The sequence below is a fragment of the Triturus cristatus genome, chromosome 4_1 (assembly GCF_964204655.1).
Source record: "Triturus cristatus chromosome 4_1, aTriCri1.1, whole genome shotgun sequence".
NCBI lineage: Eukaryota > Metazoa > Chordata > Amphibia > Caudata > Salamandridae > Triturus > Triturus cristatus.
Window position 1 is genome coordinate 250176838 of NC_140585.1, and position 22207 is coordinate 250199044.

General features: G+C 46.2%; 1 protein-coding gene across 5 annotated transcripts in view; it reads right to left on the reverse strand.

The window, feature by feature from the left end:
- The window catches only part of CNOT4 (CCR4-NOT transcription complex subunit 4), a 753420-nt gene that overhangs the window by 34648 nt on the left and 696565 nt on the right, over positions 1-22207 (reverse strand). For 3 of the 5 annotated variants that reach the window (XM_085651989.1, XM_085651992.1, XM_085651988.1), the window contains one exon: positions 21541-21753. The exons of the other annotated variants lie outside the window; for them this stretch is intronic. In XM_085651989.1, coding sequence (XP_085508115.1) covers positions 21541-21753 — 213 coding nt within the window. The remainder of the gene's footprint in view (positions 1-21540; positions 21754-22207) is intronic. 5 annotated transcript variants of the gene reach the window in all.

Here is a 22207-nt window from a genome sequence, read left to right on the forward strand (position 1 = left end):
GACCAGCATTCTCTATATAAAATTGCCAGGCCCCCACCTCTGCCGACTGGGCGATCAACTCAATAGATTTTATAGCCAGCAGGAGTGGTCAAGGCCACAATGGGATTAGAGAACGCATCAAGCCAAGTCTCAGTGATGAACAATAGATCTAGAAGATTATCAGAGACCAAATCTGCGACGTCTACATGCTGCTTCCTCAAAGATCTAGCATTAATGAGGCAGGCACTAATGCTGGCACTAATGGGTGCAGAAAGAGGGGGGGGGGGGGGAGGTCAACACTCTTGGAGGCACACCAGGTCACAAATTTGTCCCAATGGCATGCGTAAACAGTCTTGGTTGAGAATAACATTGCAGACTTTGAAGGGGCTAGAGGGTGGTCAAAAGCTGTGAACTGTTGTCACTCAATCTTCAAGCAGGACGGTGAAGCGTGCCCTGCCCTGCTGTTGCGAAAGAAGATCCTCCTGAAGGGGCAACCTGATTGGAGGACAGATGCTCATGTTCAGGAGTTCTCCTTGCCCAATTTTGAGCCACAAGAATGAATTGAGCCCAGTCACTCCTGATCTCCTTGAGAACTCTGGCTAGTAGTGGTTTGGGCGGAAAGGTCTACAAGGGGTATGAGCTCCACTCAAGACAAAAAGCATCTCTGAGCAAGCAATGTTGGAAACTCCAGCATGCAGAACTGCCAATATAGCGCGTTCTTGGCAGTGGCGAAGAGATCTAACCAAGCTCTCCCCAGTCTCGTAAGAGACTTTGAACCATCTTCGAATGGAGATGTAATTTGTGATCCACAAGGCATTGATGGCTTAGTGTGTCTGCTCTAGTGTTGAGAGCTCGCCAGATGTTGAACCACCAGGGAAATACCCTGACGTTCCACCAATATCCAGAGAAGCAGGGCTTCTGACACAGGTTCCAAAACCCACACTGTCCTGTTTGTTGCAGTACCACATAGCGGTGGTGTTGTTGGTGAACACATGCACCAGCCTTCCCTTAATCAAAGGAAGAAAGGCTTTTAATGCCAGTCGAATCAGCTGCGGGTCCAACAAGTTGATATGAAGCTGGGCCAGAGACTAGATTCCTCTGATCTCGATTCCACCCAGGTGGCCAACAAAACCCATGAGTGATGCGTCTCACTACAGTCAGCTGTGGATAGGAGAGGAAGAGGGGTCTGCCACTGACCCAATCGTGGTTCGTGAGCCACCCACTCTAGGCCTTTTGCAGCTCCCTTTGAGATCTGGCCAAACTCAGATTCCCCACATGCTGCGCTCCCTGAGACGCCCCTAATTCCTTCCCCACCCCCGAGAAGCCAGTGGTTTTTAGGCAGGCGTGGAGCCTCAGGGACACCGATGATGTAATCGAACAGTCAAACAAGTCGGTTGTGTCGCATCGAATGGTGCTTTTGCAGCATCTCTCTCATCAGCAATAGCTTGGGAGAGTATGGCTCAGCCAGGTTTGACTTTTGAGCTGGAGGCTTGGAACATCAAACCCTCTGTGAGGATGTACTGGGTGAGGAAACTGGGATCACAGGAGCGTGGCAATGGTGGCGGGCAAGTGTCCTGTGCACAGGAGCCCCTGTGCAGGGCTTGGATCAGGGCCCAAGCAGGACGTGTCTAAGGGCTTCACTAAATGGTAGGAGAGATTTAGAGGGAGCAACTCCCGGTTAAAGCACCTCAGTCAAGACACTCTTGACTGCCATGCAGGGCAGCTGAAGGTCCAAGACCTCAGCCGCCCTTCGCACCACCACTGCAAGAGAGGTCCCTTCCTCCGTGGCCACAGTGTCCGGTGAGGTGTCCAAACCACTGGCATCTGCCAAATCCTTATACAAGTTGCCCTATGGTTTGTCAAGGGAGTTGTGGTATTTATAAGGGTCCCGAGACACCTCCTAGTTGTTCCCTTCTCTGGGTCTATCAAAAGGAACAGGCACTAGCTTTGACATGGACCGTTCAGATCTGCTTCGGAAACTGCATTTGAACTATGCTGATCTGGCTCCATATCGGAGTTAGGAATGATGATCGGGTCAGCGCCACCGGGGACAACAGCGCTGGAAAGGGTTCAGTGGAAGGTGGAAGCCTAGCGGGTGGAGGAACTCTGTATCCAGCAGTGGATCCATGTGGCCAGACAGCCGCAGAGGGTGAACCCGCCAACAGAAATCCAGAGGTGGGAGGGGGGGGGGGGCTACTAAATCTATGGGACCCAAAGACACTCCAGAGGGGTCGAATCGCCCAAACATAAGATGTATGGCCTCATAAAACTCCTTGAGTTAGGTGGAGGTTGCTCCGGCTCTGGGAAACTCTAGAAGGCGTGCTATATTGGACAGGGACTGGTGCGGTGAAGTTTTAAAATGTTTTGACTTCTTAAACTTCATTTTATGGGACTTACTTGCCGACTTGGATTGCGAAGGTGATCGTCGCAAGCGGCCGAGTGACATTTAGTATGACAGGTTACTTGATCATAGCAGGGTCATCGGACGTTGGATGCTGCGCAAATTCAAAGAGCATTCCTGCAGCGCCTTGGGATTTAAGATGTGGCAATACTTGCAGGTCTTGGAGTCGTAGTCACACTCCAAGCAACATAGGCAAACAAAGTGTGGGTCTGTCACACACAGCTACCTGCGACAGACATCACAGTTTGAAACCCGCTGTTTTTTTAAGAGGACATCCCCTATCACGCCAGGAGACAGTCGCAAAGAAATGTTGTGAGAAATAAAAATGACTAAAGGAAGCTCTCTCCGGTTCTGCGCTAAAAAAGTAACTTATGCCAGCTCGCTGCGGTGGTGCCTATATAGACACAGCACAGGTCACTGCTGGCATGGACAACGCTGACGATCGACCACCTACCAGTGTCGAGAGGTACTGCTTGAAAAGTTTCCAGATGCAGTCTGACGCTTTGGGATAATTCTAACCTAATGAATCTGCGGCTAGAAGTCTCGATCATATAGAAGATATGGAGGCAATTGCATTGACAAACTCCTGAGGTCTGAGATTTCATCAGACAGACCAGAACTAAAACAGACACTCCTCAGACTGGATGAGAATACACAAATGCATGATTTTATTAAAAATAAGCTAGCTCTGCAAAAAAAAAAAAAAAACACTAGTAAACGCCTACTTTAGCAGTGAATGTATTGTTTTCAAGTTTGAAAAAACCCAACTCTTTATTCTGGAAGGTTGCGCACATCGAATCTAAAACGCTTGCACACTATGAAAGCCTGAAGAATGAGAAGGAGCAAATGTGATCAAGTGATTAACACATGATCCTTATTTTACAGTAATGAATTTATTCTAAGGTTCCTTTTTTCTATTCCATTTATTTAAATCTCTTCTTCACAACTGAACAACCAAGATGTTAGATTCACAAGTGGGTCTTCAAAGTACGAAAATATAGGACATCCTGAGGCCTGTCAACCTCAGCTTGTCAAAAAAAAAAATATTACTAAGTTCCCTCAATAAGTGAGTGATCTATCCCCTACACATGCATGTACGATGCCATTTTCTTCTCCTGATACATGCTTGGCTGACAAGGATATGGCTCTCTGCTGATCCCAGTATGACAATGGCTGTGATTCTCATGGTTGAGTCACAGAATGGAGCTCAATGTGGTTGCATTATTAGAACATGTTATCTGCCACTCGTGACCATGTCGATACATTTATGTGTAATAATGCCTAGTAGTTATGTCACTTTTTTCAGATGCAAACCCTGAAAATAGGATTAATCTGAAAACAACTATCCTCTCTTCAGGTAAAACAGTAGCACACACAGTCCACAATGGAACATAGGAAATTAATCTGTGCTAGAATGCCAGATTAGACTGGAGTTTTATTGTACATTTTTTAATCGGTAAAAAAGAACACCGATTATCAAACCAATGCAACCAATGAGCATTAGTTTGCACTGGCAATTGGAAGTTCTTTAAACTAGAAGTGATCACAACTCACTATGAATCAAGGGTATCACTTAGGCCATCGATACACTGGGGTGCAGAAATGCACATCCGTAAGAGCTATAGAATCCACCTCTAGTTAAACTGTCTTGTATCCGAATTCTCAATCTCAACCTCTGATTGATGTGTTCAATGACCTAGACTTCAGTATTTGCTGTACAAAAGACGAAGAGGCATTCCTATGCCCATATGTATGCCATCTCCATGATCAATTATAAAAATGTGGTGCTGCCTTGTCGAAGTCAATTCATTTAAAAAAAAATATATACAATTAGAAAAATTGGCATAGAAGGAAGAATACAGATAAAATGTTGGTACTCATAGGCAGGTGAGTGCCGCTAAAACTGAGGGTGACATATAGCACTGGCCATTTAAACCATCTACAGAGAAACGCTTTTAGGAATCAAATCAATCTTTGGTTCATGTGATGATCTCACTGGCCAACATTCTTTGCACTCTGCCTTGCTTCTTAGGTAAAGTGGTTTATTGAATCCTGCAGCTATCTCATTTAGTAGCAAACTTGAAATTTAAATGAGACTTCAGGTTAAAACTGGCACTGAAGAACGTTTCTTCAGTGGTTCTACACACAGATGTAATAAGCCATACTGCATGTTCGTATGGTGTGTGTAGAATTTACTCAAACATCTGGCCAAATATTGATTTAAAAAAAGATAAACTGTCCTAGTGCTTTATATGCAAGCCCTTGAAGGAAAGGGTATTGGATATTACTGCAATCGTCTGATTCAAAATGAAGAAATGAGACCATTCAAGAGTGTGTGAAGTGTTATAAAGCATATTTAATATATAATACCAAGGGCAAACCTGATGCTGTGGAGATTACTGACCACCTATACTAGCCAGTTAATTTTGGGCCTGGCATAAAGACTTGGTGGAGACTAGGGCATTCGCAATATTCGGGTCCCTTGCTTGTTTCAAAAAGACTTATGGTGGCCCTTCCTGGACTCCCCTTTTGATAGCTTATAGTGCAGTGGTCCCCACGCAATGTGTCTATGGGGATGACTTAATAGCCTTAAGTATGGAGGGAAGCTGGGAGAGGTGCGAAAGTAAATGTTTGAAAAAATTACTCTACCCACAGGTGCAATGTCCCAGGCTATATGATTAGAAGGAAATTTGTAGGCCTGGAACTTCTTAGCCTATAAAACGACTATTCGATTTTGGGATAATCTTTGGGTTTCAAAAGTACTGGAACTAAGGTATACTGGCTAATGAGCCCTAAATGGGCCAAACCAGCCCTGGGTTGCTTCTGTTCCTATTCAGGGAGGACCTGGCAGTTCGGTCTGGACTGTTCGCATTGGAGTAGGGTCAAGACTGATTTGCATATGGCTGGGTCCAAACTGAGGTGGCATGGGATGCAAAACAACGATGGACTGGGATGCGGCCCGAGTGATTACCACGGAGATTAATTCAAACATTCCATCCATCACTTTTTTGTATACTTACGCGCCATTACCCACAGAAATTTTTCTTCAAATAAATAATTTATTCCTTAGGTCCCAGTGTAGCTTACATATAGGTAATCAAAAAGCACATATAGGAGGAGTAATGTTGAGAAAACCAGATCGCTCAAACACATACCACAAGGGTGGTAAAAAATGATTTAGAGAATTAAAGAAGGGTACTAATAAATCAAAGTAAAGTACGAGTTACGTACCTTAGGTAATGATGTATCTGGTAGAGATGTTGCCTAGCCGCAGATTCCTTAACTTAGAATATCCCTAGGCGTAAGACTGGATCCGGAAAACTCTTTTGCAGCAGCGCCTCTGCGCGCCGGGGGACGGCGCCACACAACAAGCACTGACGTTGTCCACGTACATGACGTCAGCGAGGTCATACAAGTCCCTCCCGGCGCACTGACGTCCGTTTTCTTCGGAAAAGCTTTTCCGCGACAACCCAGAGACACCAATCAAAAACTGTTAAAGTATGGGAACAGTGTGCGATGGATAAAAATCCATAAATAAATAAGGAGGATGATGCAAGACACCATCGTAAAAGACAGAATTAGACATTGCCTACATACAAGTGAAAAAGCTGTCAGAAAGAACCTCGCATGCTAAGCAAAGACCCTTTCCAAGTGCAACAAGGGAAGAATATCTCAGACAGAAATTGACTGTCAGTACCATGTAGAACCGTGCCGTCTGGCACTGCCCCTATAGTAAAGGAGGTCTGAAACAGAAGTGAACAAATCCCCAAGAAGACTACTGTAGAGGAGACCAGAATCCTAAGCCAATAGAGAAGGTGGGAAAGCAGCAGGAGAGAATAAGAAATAAAGAGGAATCTCCTGGTCAGGGAAAATACAAAAAGCATAATTTTACAGGTAATAAACCCCTGAGAGGGAGACAACTGTATTATGGTAACAGAAACCCCCGAGGGGGGAGTGAGCTGTATTTTGGCAAATCTCAAAGAGACGCAACAACGTGAGCACCCATGAGAGAAAAACCCAATGGCAACTGTAAAAGGGGGGCCAACAGAGAACCCCACTTGGCAAGGTCCTCGCACAACGGGGAGGCTGGGTGGGCATGAAGGAATCTGTGGCTAGATAACGTCTCTACCAGATACATCGTTACCGAAGGTAAGTAACTCGTACATCTGATAGAGACATCTAGCCGCAGATTCCTTAACTTAGAATAGATACCACAGCCATACCCCAAAGGGGGAGGTGGGTCTGCGACAGGACAACAGAAAGCGCCAAACATTTGAGCTGGCAATAGACTGACGAACAATGGGGAAGGTTGTGGCGGAACAGCCAGACAGCAACCCAAATAGCTCGAAAGAGCAGAAGATAACGGGATGCAAGACATCCCAAAAATGCCATAATGGTGCTACACCATACCTTTAAAAGCATGAGAGGTAGAAACGGCACCAGCCATATACCAGAATAAAAGAAAGAGGAAGAAGGACCACTCTCAGCGTAATGGCACACTATGTGAACACCGACCAAAGGTTGAGAAGAAATATGAAGAGATGCAACCAGAGCCTACCAGGCCAGCACACGGAAGGAAGGCCGGAGAGGCTACAGCCAAGAACCAAAGGTCAAGAGATAGAATTAGCAATGTTCTTGGAAATGTAGGCGGAGACAAGAAACACGCCAAGCGCACACCCAGTCCCAAAAGGGAAAACGGGGCGAACAGCAACAATCTTAAGCCCGCTGATGCAGGCCACCACAGAAACATGCGCAGAGCAAATAGCTACAGAGACCATAAGGTGGCGTAGCTAAAATAAGCATAAGGCTGCTCGGCCAGGCCATGGTAAGACCAAGGTGAGGACCAACACACGAAATACAGATTGCAGGGTGTAGATCTAGGACGACTGACATTAGAAGAGCCGTCCCGCATGCCCAGCCTAAGGAAGGTGCAGCGGAGGCACCAAAGTACTAAGGCGTAGAAATGGAAAAATAACCACAGAATGTTTGACCACACCCTCCGACTAGAAGGAAAGTAACCCTTGTCCAGAAGGGAGAATCGTTCAGTAAATGGACGAAGGGAGCAGCGTAAACCCAGGGGACCACCTTAGCAAGCGGAAAGCAAAAGGGGCCTTATTGGTAATGCCGGATGCATCACTGAAAAGGTCCCTGAAACATGGAGACTTCGGACCAGACCTTGCAGCCTCGAAGAGAGGCGAAGAGTTATGAAGAGTACCCATGGAACTGGTATATATACCTAATTCCGAAATATATACAGCAAAAACGGGTAAACTAACCTCGACTATACAACATCGTTTTAGAGGAACATATCTGGTACCGTAATGGCAGACGGAAGCTGCTGTTAAAAGCGTGATAAACACCCCGAAAGGAGAACGAAGCAAGATGACCAATGACGCAAAGATGACGCCAAGGCACCACATTGAGCACCGTACAACGGCAGAGAAGAGCACCAGAGGACGCCTAGAGGCCAAAGGAACTCGTAGGCCCAGTTGACATAACAGAGCTATATAATAGCAAACAAGTACCCCACACGGAGTATGTACCTCCCTAAGAAGGAACAATCTGTGCAACACTGCCACAGCAGGTTAACCGCCACTTAAAAACGCATAATGCATCCAAAGGATGAGAAATGAAAGAGTAATCACCTCCGACCATGCAAAAGGAAGACCTGAGGCTTACTATCAGCCTAAAGAACAAGTTACTTACCTTCGGTAACAATGTATCTGTAAGAAACATTAGTTAGATTCCTCACCTTAGATTCCTCACCTTAGAAAATCCCCAGGCGTCAGACTGGATCCGGAAAGTTTTTTGTAGCAATACCCCTTGCGCGTCGCTAGGCGTCCTCTGCGGCTCCGCGTCTGTCGTTGGCGTCGTGATGACTTCGGAGTACTTAGACGCCGCCCTCGCGCGCTGACGTCAGTTCTTGTACATAGCTTTCCGCGCCAGGGACGCTGAGCCATGCAAGAGACCGACACTGGTGCCAAAAAATCTAGGGCCCTGAAAGGGAGAACCTTAACCCTAGATGTCGGTTCGCAGAACGGGGAGGCTGGGTGGGTCGGTGAGTAATCTAACTAACGAATGTTTCTTACAGATACATCGTTACCGAAGGTAAGTAACTTGTTCATCTGAAAGAAACACGTTAGTTAGATTCCTCACCTTAGAATAGATACCCCAGCAAGACCAACCCCGGTGGTGGGTCTGCGAACCAAGATCACACCAGAAAGTCCTGGAGAACAGAACGGCCAAAGTGGCCATCTCTCCGGACTTGGCTGTCCAGGCAATAGTGCCTGGCGAACGTGTGCAGTGAAGCCCACGTCGCCGCCTGACAGATGTCCTGCAAGGGGACTCCCCGACCCAGGGCAGTTGTCGCCGCGGTGGCCCGGGTGGAATGGGCACGCAGCCCAACAGGAGGGACCTTTTTCACCAAAGAATAGCAGAGTTTAATACACAACACGACCCATCGCGAGATGGTCCGCTTGTGTACAGCTTTACCCTTCTTCGCACCTACATATCCAACAAAAAGTTGGTCGTCCACCCGGAACGGTTTTGTGCGGTCCAAATAAAATGACAGCGCACGTTTTGGGTCCAGACGGTGGAGCCTCTATTCATCTTTTGAAGGATGCGGAGGCGGAAAGAAGGTGGGCAGCGTGACCGATTGCCCGATGTGAAAGGGAGTCACGACTTTAGGAAGGAAAGAAGGAAGGAAGGACGGGTCCGGAGGACAACCTTATCCGGATGAACTGAAAGGAAGGGAGGCTTAGCTGACAGAGCCTGGAGCTCACTCACCCGCCTAGCGGAGGTGATAGCTACCAGGAAGGCTGTTTTCAGAGTCAGTAGACAAAGTGGACAGTTGTGAAGGGGCTCAAAGGGAGCGCACATCAGAAAAGTAAGAACAAGGTTCAAGTCCCACTGAGGCATTACGAATGGAACAGGAGGGAACATATGAGTAATGCCCTTGAGAAAACGTGAGACAACAGGGGACTTGAAAAGAGAAGGCTGATCAGGAAGCCTTAAGAAAGCAGAGATTGCAGCAAGATAACCCTTCAAGGTGCCCAGAGCAGAGCCCTGCTGGGCCAAAGAAAGAAGAAAGAGTAGAACCTCAGAAAGAGGGGCGGAAAGGGGATCCACAGCATTTGCTGTGCACCATGCCACAAATTTGTTCCACCGGCAGGCGTATACCGTCTTCGTGGAGGGACGCCTGGCTGCCAGAATGACATCACAGACTTGAGGAGGCAAGTCAAATGGCATCAACTGCCGCCGCTCAATCTCCACGCATGGAGGTGGAGGCTGGACAGGTTCGGGTGGAGGACCGTCCCCTGCTGCTGCAACAGAAGGTCCTCCTGAAGAGGCAGTCGTATCAGGGGATCGATGGACATACTGAGTAGCTCGGGATACCAGTACCTTCGTGCCCAATCCAGAGCCACCAAGATGACTTGGGCCCCATCAGCACTCTGGGCAGAAGTTGTATAGGCGAAAAGGCGTACAACAGACCGCAACTCCACTCGCGACAAAAAGCGTCTCCGAGCGAGTGCCGCCTTGGAAATTCCAACGCGCAGAACTGTTGACATTGCGCGTTCTCTTCGGTGGCGAATAGATCTAACCAAGGCTCTCCCCACTGCAGAAAGAGACCTTGCGCCACGTCCAAGTTCAGACGCCATTCGTGATCCATCATGCACCGGCGGCTGAGTTCGTCTGCTCTGGCGTTCAGAGATCCCGCCAGATGTTGAACCACCAGGGTGATGCCCTGATGTTCCAGCCATGTCCAGAGGCGCAGAGCCTCCTGACAAAGGGTCCACGACCCCACCCCGCCCTGTTTGTTGCAATACCACATGGCGGTGGAGTTGTCCGTGAACACCTGCACGACACTTCCCCGGACAGAGGGAAGGAAGGCTTTCAGTGCAAGTCGGATCGCCCTCAGCTCCAATAGGTTGATATGGAGCAGAGTCTCCGCCGGAGACCAGAGTCCTCTGATCTCCGCCTCTCCCATATGCCCCCCCCCATCCCAGGAGGGATGCATCCGTCACGACGACATGCTCCGGTTGGGGTAGTGAGAGGGATCTGCCGCTGACCCAATCGCGATTCGTGAGCCACCACTGCAGCTGGTTCGCAGTGCCCTCCGAGATCAGGACATGGTCGGACAGGTTGCCACGATGCTGGGCCCACTGAAACTTCAGGTCCCACTGCAGAGCCCGCATCCGCCACCTGGCATGAGGTACCAACAGGAGGCCGGAGGCCATCAGCCCCAGTAGCCCCAGCACCAACCTGACCGAAACCCAGGACAAAGGCCGGAAGATGGAAATCAGGGCCTGAATGTCCCAGACCCGCTGTTCCGGCGGATAGACCCGGAACTGCGCCGAATCGAGAACCGCTCCGATGAAAAGGAGCTTCTGGGAGGGACTCTGGTGCGACTTCGGCACATTGATGGAGAACCCCAGCGAGTGCAGGAGGTCGGCCGTAGTCTGGAGGTGCGAGACGACTTGCTGGGGCGAGCCCGCCTTCAACAACCAGTCGTCGAGATAGGGGAAGACTGGAACCCCTGATCGGCGCAGATGAGCTGCGACCACCGCCATCACTTTCGTGAACACCCGAGGGGCACTGGTGAGGCCAAAGGGGAGCACGGTGAACTGAAAGTGTTCCTGACCCACCGTGAACCGCAGGTAACGCCGGTGGGCCGGCAGGACGGGGATGTGGAAATAAGCGTCTCCACACTTCCTGACCCACGGTGAAGGACATCAAAGTAAAGGGTCCACAGACAAGGGCGCCGAAGGGGCTGCATGTTCAAAATCCGAGTGGCCAAAGAGACCACTCTGAGAAAAACTGCACCAGCCTTGGTAGCCCTCCGAGGAGGGGATAGTAGTTCATCAGTAGGTGATGGCTGTAAGCTACCCCTCCCAAGACAGTGAGGGTGCGACCAATGCCCAACTGAAGGGAGCCCCATGGACGAATGAGGCTCCTGATGAGGCTCTTGAGGAGGTGGGGACCCTGCCGGATCCACATACTCTAAGGAAGGCACAGTCATAAATACATCCGGCGTCACCGGGCGAAGCTAAACACTCTCCGGATGCCTCCGGAGAAGAGTCAACAACCCGGTGTCGATGCGGCGCCAAAACCACTTGAGTAGGCGCTGACTGTGCTTTGTCCAGCGCCAAATCCACGATAAGCTCTCCTTCCGAATAAGGAGAAGGCGCCGGAGCCGGGGATGCAAGGCTCCAGCGCCGCAACGGTGCCGACTCAGCCTCAACCCGGACTGGTTCCGACTCAGAGGGAAGAAGCGGAGGCAGAGCCGGGAAGGCGACAAGTTCACCTTCTGAAGAAGGAGCAGGAGCGAACCTCCGGCATCGCACCGGAGCCGCGGCTCTGACTCCGGAGAAAGAAGCAGAGGCAGAGCCGTGGAGGCGAGTCTACCGTCTCGGGCTCCAGACAGGCGGTTGCCAGCCCAGAAGGCCGAGGTGTGCACAAAGTGAGGCTTTGAGCAACAGCAACCACCTGCAACGCCACAGGGAGCCTCACGGGACTATGCGGTGCGGCAGGGGTGCAATGGGCAGTAGAGGGGGACCCAGCCGGGCCGCACCCAGACTACGCCATATGGATCGTAGAGAGGGACCCAGTCGGGCCGCGCCCTTACGATACCACATCTCCGACATCACTGGAGGGCAAAGGCTCATTTGACGCCGGGGGCGAACCCACCGGCGAGTCAGTCGTGGACCCCACAGGTAGCGTAGGCCCAGAGGACGCCCCAGGGATGGGACAGGACCCAAGGGAGGTCTGCAAAGCCGTGGCATAAGCCTCCACCCCCGCAGGCCCCTGCACCCGGAGAGGGCGGGTAGAGGGGGGGCGGGGAGAGGGGCGACTGACGGGAGCGCACGTCCGGAATATTTCAGAAACTAGTGCCCCTGACAACAGAGGGAAGGAAGGTAGAGGACCTCGGCGACCTGCGCCGAAACTTACCATGAAGTGGTGAACGACGGCCTCGGGCCCCAGAGGGCGATCGACGGCGAAAATGTGTTGGAGGTCGTGGGACAAGACGACTCCGACCGTGACAGACGTGCTGAAAGAAGCTTCATCCGGCACTCCCGCCGGGACTTCGGCTTAAGGTGTTGGCAGGCTTCGCAGTCCATGGAGTCGTGGTGCTCACCCAGACACCACATACAAATAAGATGCGGGTCTGCCGAGGACATTTGCCGCAAACAGGAAGTACAGGATTTAAAGCCAGAGGGCATCGCACACTGTTCTCGATCGAAAAAGGGGCCTGAAAACTGGCCAGAGGAACCGCAGGCCTGAAAACATGCCAGAGGAACTGCACACTCCAGATCCGCGTTGCATGCTGAAAAGAAGGAAACTGACGTTAGAGCGCCGGGCGGGACTTGTATGCCCTCGCTGACATCACGTACGTGGACGACGTCAGGTGGGGTCATGTGGCACCGTCCCCCGGTGCGAAGAGGTGCTGCTGCAAAAGAGTTTTCCGGATCTAGTCTGACGCCTGGGGATATTCCAAGTTAAGGAATCTGCAGCTAGATGTCTCCATCAGATCATCTTGTCAGCCATGAACGCTAGCCCATAGACAGGACAGTGAAATTACAGCTCTTTAGGACATATCAGAAATGCAACTACTGATACATGCTTAGAGGAGAATGAGTGGACCTTGGTTAGACTTAGTGGCTAAAAGCCCTAAGCTGCGCAGGCTACAGTTTCATGAACCTTCCTGCTTTTTAGGTCTTGTCTGTCTGTTGTAGAAACACTTACTTCAGACGGGAATAATTCTTACAGTGAGCATTGGGCCAGCCCATTGCTGATCATTAGGTGGCTTGCTTGTCTATCTCTGTTGCTTACTTCTTATTCAATAGCTTTCCTTCCTCTTCTGTTTTCCCTTCTCTGGAGCATAGATTTATACCTTCACTGCTTATATTCAGGAAGCTACTTTTTTCTATAAGCACAGCATGGACAGCATGTGTTTTCTTCCCCTCTCCCTATATATGGCATGTATGCTGCTTTTCCCTTCACACCGTAGATAGTCACATGCACTCGGTGTCAACCACAACCCACAGCTCATGTACTGCTTTCCCCACTCTTCTTAGTTCATTTATTTTTTTAATTTAGGAAGACACTGAAGGAGCCACTCACCATACATTGCCTCAAACCATTACACAAGAAAAAGCATCTCTGAATACCTTTCACCAGGCAAAGTGAACTTGCCATAGTTCTCAAAATTCAATAGTATGGTCAGCCAGTGCAGAGACTAAAGGCATCACATAATACTCTTCCCACATAGGAAAGCTGCAGTTGGGTTCGGATGTCAAATGTTTTGTTTGGCAACTAGTGGGTGGAAATGTATGATCTGTTATGCTCTTTAAATTAAATTACTCTAGTTACAGCTCGAATTGAATGACAGCATGCACTTGTCTGCGATTGGAGCAGCTGAATGCAGAGTGAAACTTTACTGGTGTGGGATTGGGCACCTTTGTGATTAAATGTCTCAATTCCTCCTGCTTGCTCAATATCAATACTGGAATGCAATGGAGGAGCAGCAAAGTCTGGCCGTCTCGAAGAAGATTGTCAAGTGCAACATTAGGAAACCCAGTTGTTTGCATTATTTCGAGCATAGCGGTGCAAAAATGTATAGGAAAATGATGCCCTCAGTGTAGCAATCCGCATGCTTGTGCTGACTGGGTGGAAGAGAGTGCAGTGGAGCTGCCTGGTTGTTTGGAGAAAGATTCCACCTGAGCTGCCTCCTTGGCTGCATAGAGTCTAGCTCCGTCCACTTCAAAACACACAAGTCCACCTGCACAAAACATATGGTTTAAGAGTTGCAATTTTCTAAAGGGGATATACTCTGTGTGAATGTTGCCTCTGCCATGCCTTTGTGAGTAGCACAGTCTCCCGCACAAGCACTAATAATCCAGTAAAAGAGCATCTTGAAACTCTGAGAACTACCAGCCACAGCTGTACTGAGGAACCATTAGACACTTGCATTCACGTTGCCCCAGGCCTGCATCCCTAAGTGCCAAACAACAAACCATTTAAATGTCAAAATAAGTCAAAAGCAAAGCCCCCTCCCCCTCCCCCGTGCGATTTGGGGAGGTTTCAAAATGTGAAAAGATGGTAGAGAGCTACCATGAAGGTCCCACTAAAGAGTGCACCTGGTCACTTAAAAGATAGCGAGCATCACTTTTCCATTTAAATCTGGTTCTGTGTTTGCTGGGTGGGAATCAGAAGCACCTTAATGATGATCAGAGATACATAATTGTTATTGGGAGACAGGATAGTTGATGAATAGGTCTCAGGGCTGAGACCTTCTTCTCCTCTATATGTACTATTTTGGACAAGCTACACTGCCAACATGTTAGTCTCGCAAAAGGTAAAGTGGCAAGAATGGCAGATGTTCTTTAATGAACGCCGAAGTTCTCTGTGCTAAATACTGACTCTTTCACAATTTGCATTAAAGTTTAGGGTCACTTCGCAGAGGTGGGAGATGGATAACTATACAGGCAAAGCAACTCCAATTATTAACCAGTGGGTAGGTACTGCATTTAGGAGTTACTAGAAGCAAAGGGGCAATATTGCAGGTGTCGGCAATGCCTAGTGGTCTAGCAACCATGGCACAAAGTATTTCCAGCTAAGAACTGGTGGAGTCGAGACAAACCGCAAGGCTTCAGACTTTCGCGATTTCAACTTTGTAAAGATGGTTGGTTCTTTATAAAGGTCTCTAGTGAGAATGCAGATAGAACAAAATGGAAAAGGAAAAAAGACAAAGGATGCTTTTGAAAATCTTGGACTATCCCATGAGTAAAAAAAAAAAAGACGAAAAATCGTCTAAAGGTATAATGATGCTGATGCACCAAAACAAAAATGGCAGAAACCTGAAGAGTAAACGGCACCATTTCAAAGTCCAGAGAATACAGCAACAGTTGCACAAAGAACAATATCTTGAAAATAAGGTGAAAGACGATAATGAGTTAGGAGCAAAGCAAGCAACCTACAAATTGTACAGATGCGATAAAATTCCAAGAATCTGGGGCTCAAAGGATAATGCAGAATGAGGGACACCGAAGAAGGTAGCGGGACAGATGCAATGCACCCAATACAGCAGAAGAGCATCGATACCATTCTACATCCATAGGGAGGAACGAGCCGGTCTGAGGAAACATTTTAACCCACAAGTGTGGGATTTATCAACTGGAGAGCTTAAGGCTATCATCAGAAATTACAATCACCCTCCATAGACTCCCAGTGACTCTTTTATGTATACACTGTACTGCTGATACATTATTGAGAACATAGGTTGATATATATATGCATCATTACAATGTACCCTGTTTATTCATTGTCGAATTATTTTTCTCCCTTGCACCTTAATGTTAGCATGCAGGAGGGTTAGTGGTTGGAACACATTGTTGCAGTTCATTTTATGTAATGCTAAATGTGGCTACTGAATCACACTGCTCTATTATGTTTATATATTGAAACGTGTAATCGAAAGAGTACGAAGGAAAACAGTCAAAAATATCTCATTGTACATGTAAGACTGGTAAAGGAGTTTAATAATCATGAGATGAGATTAGTAGGCGAGTGGACTGAGAGGAACTAGCCATAACATTTGCAGCTCCAAGTTTTGAGGAATGGCAATCAAGTGGAAAGAAAATCGAGAACTACTGCGGTGCCACAAAGATGGTGCTCTTTGGGGCCCGCCTAAGAGAGGCTTCAATAGAAATGGAAGGAAAATACACCTTTGCAGCTGATACAAACAGGACTATAGTTGGGGTAAAAATAAAGAGCCTTGTTTTAGAAAATAATAATGGATGATCTAGGAAATAGGAGCACAGCGTAAATGCAGACAGGTACAATCACAGAATCAGAGCACAAAAAGCCAGACGGGCAAAGTCGAATGGGAAGAGATGCGGTGGTCGCAGTTATCCGACACAGATCAGATCTTGGCATGACACCAGAAAATTTGTGGTGGGACTTAAAAATGCAGTAACCCTAGGGAGAGGTATTAGCTCGGACTGATGCAGTGAGAGGTATACCCAGCAGAATTGAGAGGGTTGTGTCACCACTGTTTGAATCACTATAAAGGCCTCATCTGGAATATAATGTCGAGCTCTGAAACCAACTTCACCTGAAGAAAAGATTGGAGGCAACTTTCTCCTAAGCCTACAATAAAGAGGCATGGTTTAAGGTAAAGGTCCAATGAGGAATGAGTTAAGAATATGAGATGTGCACACCGTTTGAAAACAGATACGGAGGGTGTGGCAAATATTAAGTTTCATAAAAAAGGCATTCATACAATACAAGATACTTATTTTTTCAGTCATGGGACTAACAGTCAATACTAGAATGGAGGCAGCGTTGGAGTAATACAAAAAATCAAAGGGGGAGACAGAGGTAAGAGCAATAGTTTAACTTTTCCTCCCAACTTAATTCACAATCAAAGAAAGTGAACAAAGGCATAAAACAAGTGTGTGCAAGAAAGTATGTAGTCAACTTCATTCAAGACCATAATCCACGTGTTCAACGTCAAATGTTTTGCCCTGCTAAGGCTGACCTCTTGGGTAGCATTATTTTCAGGTCTTCAATTGAGAGTCCTGTTCTCCAAGTGAAAGAACGCCCTCCTTCCTGGAGGTCGGCTGTCTGGTGAAGTGTGAGATGAATTTAAAATTATCTCCAATCGCAGAGGAAAACTAGTTTTAATTTTTACAACAAAACAAAATGGGAAAGACATAAGGTTGAAAGCAAGAAGTGATGTTAGAAAGAATTACTTAACCCATACATCTGAGGTGGGAGGTCTGGTTGACGTTTCAGTCGTGAAAAGCGCTGGTGGGTTTGTGGCTTTAGTCAGGACCGGGTAAAATGATAGGTTCCTTCAAAATCTGAAGGCTATGTAAGTGGATTACCCTTACATCCATCTTTGTCGACGGAATTGCTTATAGGTGGACATGTTGAAAGTGCAAGCCTGAAAGAGGCCTGAAAAAGATTAAACACAAACACGAGAGCACAAAAAGTCACAGGAGGGAATGCATTTGCGCATGAAATAAATCCCCAAATAAAGAAAATCCTTAGTGGTGAGCTCATCTTAACACAACCTAGTGACATGATGCTAGAAAGTACCTTTACTAAAGTGCAGATATTACTTCTAAATCCTCGTGTATTAACAAAGAAAAATTATAATACGAGGCAAATTTTGTCCACTTAATCCTTGTATCTTAAAAAAGATAGTAATGATACAAGAAATTGTAGGTACATAATCACACTGTGGAACTGTGTTTAAGGTAAAAAATGAGTACTTTGAAATGTCACTTACATTGGACTCTGAGGAGATATACAAACTGAAACTCCACACACAATATATATGATCACGTGTCCATGCCACCTCAAATACATTGGCATGACATGCAGAAACAAAAATACAGACAGGTAAACACAGGAGCAACATTAGATGTCGAAGGATAACGAGGATGAGCAACAGCTGCCTATCTGCCAACCCCACAGAAAATGATCTTCAAAGGACTGTCTTGGAGACATTGGATGACAAACAGGACGCAAAACGCATGCTTTTTCAAATAGAAGAACGATGGGTGTACTGCCTAAGAACCTTCGACGAAGGACTTAACAAAAACATGCCATGGCTTTCAGTTATCAATTAAATACATTATGTCCGAAGAACCGCTCTTCATTACTGTAACTTCTTCTGCACTTTAGCAAAACTTAGAATACACCTCTAAATAGATCTTGACAATAAGAACAAAAATTGACTGTACCTATGACTTCGGTCACCTTTCACATAACTTTCAACTGAATACCATGAGATCGTTTTACAGTAATCTCGTCCTATCACTGCCATCCTTTCCTAACTTTGACAGACCTATGACATGTCTAAGCATACCACTCAGTGGACCATCTAACCATTCAATTTATTATTCCCTATACTGGCCTTTGCGCAAAATAGGTACTTTTACACACAATAATAAAGACTACCCTTTGCAATCAGTGCCTTAAATTTTATGCACTATGCCAAAAAACAGGTCACAGGAGAACTTTTTTTTTTTTACCTTTAACCTGAATTTCTTTTGCCATAATATGAAAACTATCAAATCATTGATATCATGATACATATTTTTTCACATCTTTCTTGCACATACCACTTCTCAGTTTTTGAAGGACAATATCTTCCATTAATACATCAAAACTCTGTTTATACATTTGTCCTTTTATTTTTCTAACCTCCTTTCTCAACCTGTTTTTTTTTTTTTGGACAGGTTAGAGCTTTTTTTCACTTTCAATCCATTTGAATCTTTACCATCACCGCACCATCGGAGTCGTTCTGCACATTAGTACCTTTTTTTGATATTTAAGGCCTCTTGCCTCGCACATGAGTGCCCGCGGTGTACGCACTATATGCGTCGTTTAAAACATTTAACCTCTTTTCTATGCTGTGAAGGCAGCCTGCATTTCTTGCAGCTGAACTCAATTCGTTCTTGATTATTCAGTCTCCGAGATAGAGAGCCCGCTTTTCTGTTCTCACTACCGATCCTGGACAGGAGACACCAGGACACTCGTGTAAATGGCTGACTTCCAAGTGCCATGCCCAATAGCTTTAAGACAAGTACCTTGTATTTCCTTGCTAAGTGCCATGCCCACCTGCCTTAATATAAGCACCTTGTTATTCCCTGATTATCCAGCTCTTGTTTTACCTTGGTAATGAAACAATGCCTATCTTTTTTTTTTTTTTACAATTCAGATGTGAACTGACCCGTAGGTCCTCTCCAACTCCATGAGAACATATCCTCTTTTAATAAGGTATTATTATTTTTTTTAGTAATCTTGGATATTTTCTCTTCTCACGTTTTTCAATGCAGTATTTTTTACTTTAAAAAACACGGTTCCACAGTGTGATTATGTTAGCCACAATTCCTCGTATCATTACTATCTTTAAGACACAAGGATTAAGAAGACAAAATTTGCCTCGTATTGTACTTTTTTTGTTAATACACAAGGATTAAGTAGTAACATCTGCACTTTATTAAAGGTTCATTCTGGCATCATGTCACTGGGTTGTTTTGAGATGAGCACACCACTCAATTTTCTTTATTTTGGGATTTGCTATTTCGTGCACAAAGGCAACCGCTCCTGTGACTTCGTGTTTTATCTTTTTCAGGCCATTTTCAGGCTTACATTTGACATGTCCACTTATGAGCAATTCCGTGCACAAAGATAAATGTAAAGGGTAAGCCACTTACAAAGGTTCCTTCAAAATCTGATGGCAACCATTTCACCTGTTCCTGACGAAAGCCACAGATCCACCAGAGCTTTTCACGGTTGAAACATGTCGACCAGACTTCACACCTCAGATGTATGGGATAAGTATTTCTTCCTAACAACATCACTTCTTGCCTTTAACCTTCTCTCTATCCCATTTTATTTTGTTGTCAAAATTAAAACAAGTTTTCCTCTGGGATTGGAGAGAAATTTAAATTCACCTCCTACTTGACCACTGCCTTCAGGCAGACAGCTGACCTCCAGGAAGGAGGACTGTCCTTCACTTGGAGAACGGGAAACTTAAGTGAAGATCCAAAGAGGATGCTACCCACGAAATCAACCCCAGAGGGGCAAAACATACAGCGTTAATTTAACATGTGGATGAGGGTCTTAAATGAAGTCCTCTATATATTTTCTAGAACACTCCGTCATATGCCTTGATTCACCTTCTTTGATTATGTGTATTAAGCTTGTAAGTAATGTCCGAAAATATTTTTAAAGGAAATGGTATTAAATACAGGAAATAATAGCCAAGCGACATGAAGAGTTAAAAAACTAACTGTGTTTACTATGCCACAAAGAGGCAGTTCAATGACAACAGCATTGTGTAAGTAAGTGTGGCTTCTGAGAATGTGCGTGGTGGTTCGAGAGAAGGAAGGAAAACAGTGAAAACTGGACAGATTTTCAAGCCGGCAATCTTTCAATTCAATGGTTTTAGTACTTTTGAGAAATGTGAGGGTGTAGGTGATCATGGTAAAGTTTGTGTTGTCGTGGAGTTGGTGACTGATGCAGACACCCTTTGTGCACTCTACATCAGTGCTTAATTTGAACCGGTGGGAGCTACCAACACTTATTTTTGGAGATTGCAACTTATTTTCCCCTCATCATATATTTATCCAGAGCAAGAGAGGGAAAAACACATAAATCGGAAAGACAAGGAAGGGGAAACGGAAAAACCGTCACAAAGGGAGAAAGCAGGAACCTGCAAGAGTGAGATAGAGGGGCAGGGAGTATCTGGTGGTGGATTAAATAGGCATGAGATGGTTTAAGACTTTGGAGACCTGGTATGTAATGCTCTAAAATTTTAATTTCACCAACCGTTGCTTCTGAGCAGAGCTACCAGCACTCATTATTTTACAAATTAAGCACTGCTCTACTTTAAAACCTTCAGGTGCAGTGTCAGTTTCAGAGTAGTTTGCCAGAAAAATAACCTGTGAAATTTACCAGAAAACAGTAAAAGTTACCAGAAAAAAATACCAGTAAATTGTAGTTGGTGTACACTAGATTTGCATATATCTACATGGTAAAGGCCTCTTAACCACAAGTAGAAAGAGGGAGTTCCATAGTTTGGTGCACAATGAAGCACAAAGATGACCTAGACTCTCAGCCCCAAAAAGAGCATGTATATGGAGTAGTTTGCCAGATGAGTGCCTAAAGTGGCATTGGTGCACAAAAACTGGGTTCTAGCTTCTACTGGAAGCAAGTGGAGGTCTGCCTGGGCAGCTGATAAACAATCTTTGTGAAATGCCCAATTTAATGACTCATGACTGATGGGTGGTTTTACAGTCTTTCCTGTGGTTTCTTTAGAACCAATAATTGCAGGCGATGCCTTTATGGATAGGTTGACGCTGGAAGGTGACATACAAGATAAAAAAAAACAGGGCTTTAAAAGACCAGAGCAGGCACAGGAAACACCAACGCACGACAGTCAAGCTCCCAATATTGCCCATTTCAAAAAAACCAACCATCAGTAACAAAAGCCACCTAAAAACTAAAACATCCACATTCAAGCACTGCATTATCGTAGCTGACCACTGGAGCCTAGGAAGCAAAAGATCCGCTGAGCAGGAAAAGACAGAGCTAGGGACGTGCTGCCAACAGAGGGCCAGTGCAGACGGAAAAATGGTTACCTGTGATGATGGCGGGATCCATCCAGCTGCGGGGGTTGTCCCAATTCAGGCTGTTGATGATTGTAGTGTTGGACGTAGGTGCACTGTGGTTGGTGTTGGAGGGGGAGGGCGCATTAGGCTGTCCACCAAAGTTGATGTTAATGTTCGGTAGTAGTGCCCTGAGCCCGTCCTGCCATTCCTTCATATTTAAACCCTCTATAGAATTGCTGTGGTCTGGGTGGTGTACCAACAAAAAAAAAAGAAAAAAAATGAAAAAAATCATAAGTGGAAGTTACAAAAAGACATTCTTCTGTGGAGGACATTAATGGGGAAAAAATTCTACACAATATTATAACTCATCTGTCTAGCACAGAATGAGGTTTGGTACTGTTGCTCAACACTCAGCCCTACGTCTAGGATTCTGAGGTTTAGGCAATATCCCAAAGTGGTTTTGTGACATGTATGGGGCCAAGTGCTACCTTTAAATGATCCTCCTGAAAGAGCATGGCAAACAATGAAAATGTACTGAATAACCAAGCCTAGCTCACTTTTTGAGTGTTTCAGAAAGCAAGCCTAATATTGCTGAGAAGCGTTCGAGTAAGTGGAATCAAAATATCATGATGTTATTGGAGGAGCAGATGCTCACTACTGTCCGATGCTGCACTAAAGGCACCTTTATGGCATGAAA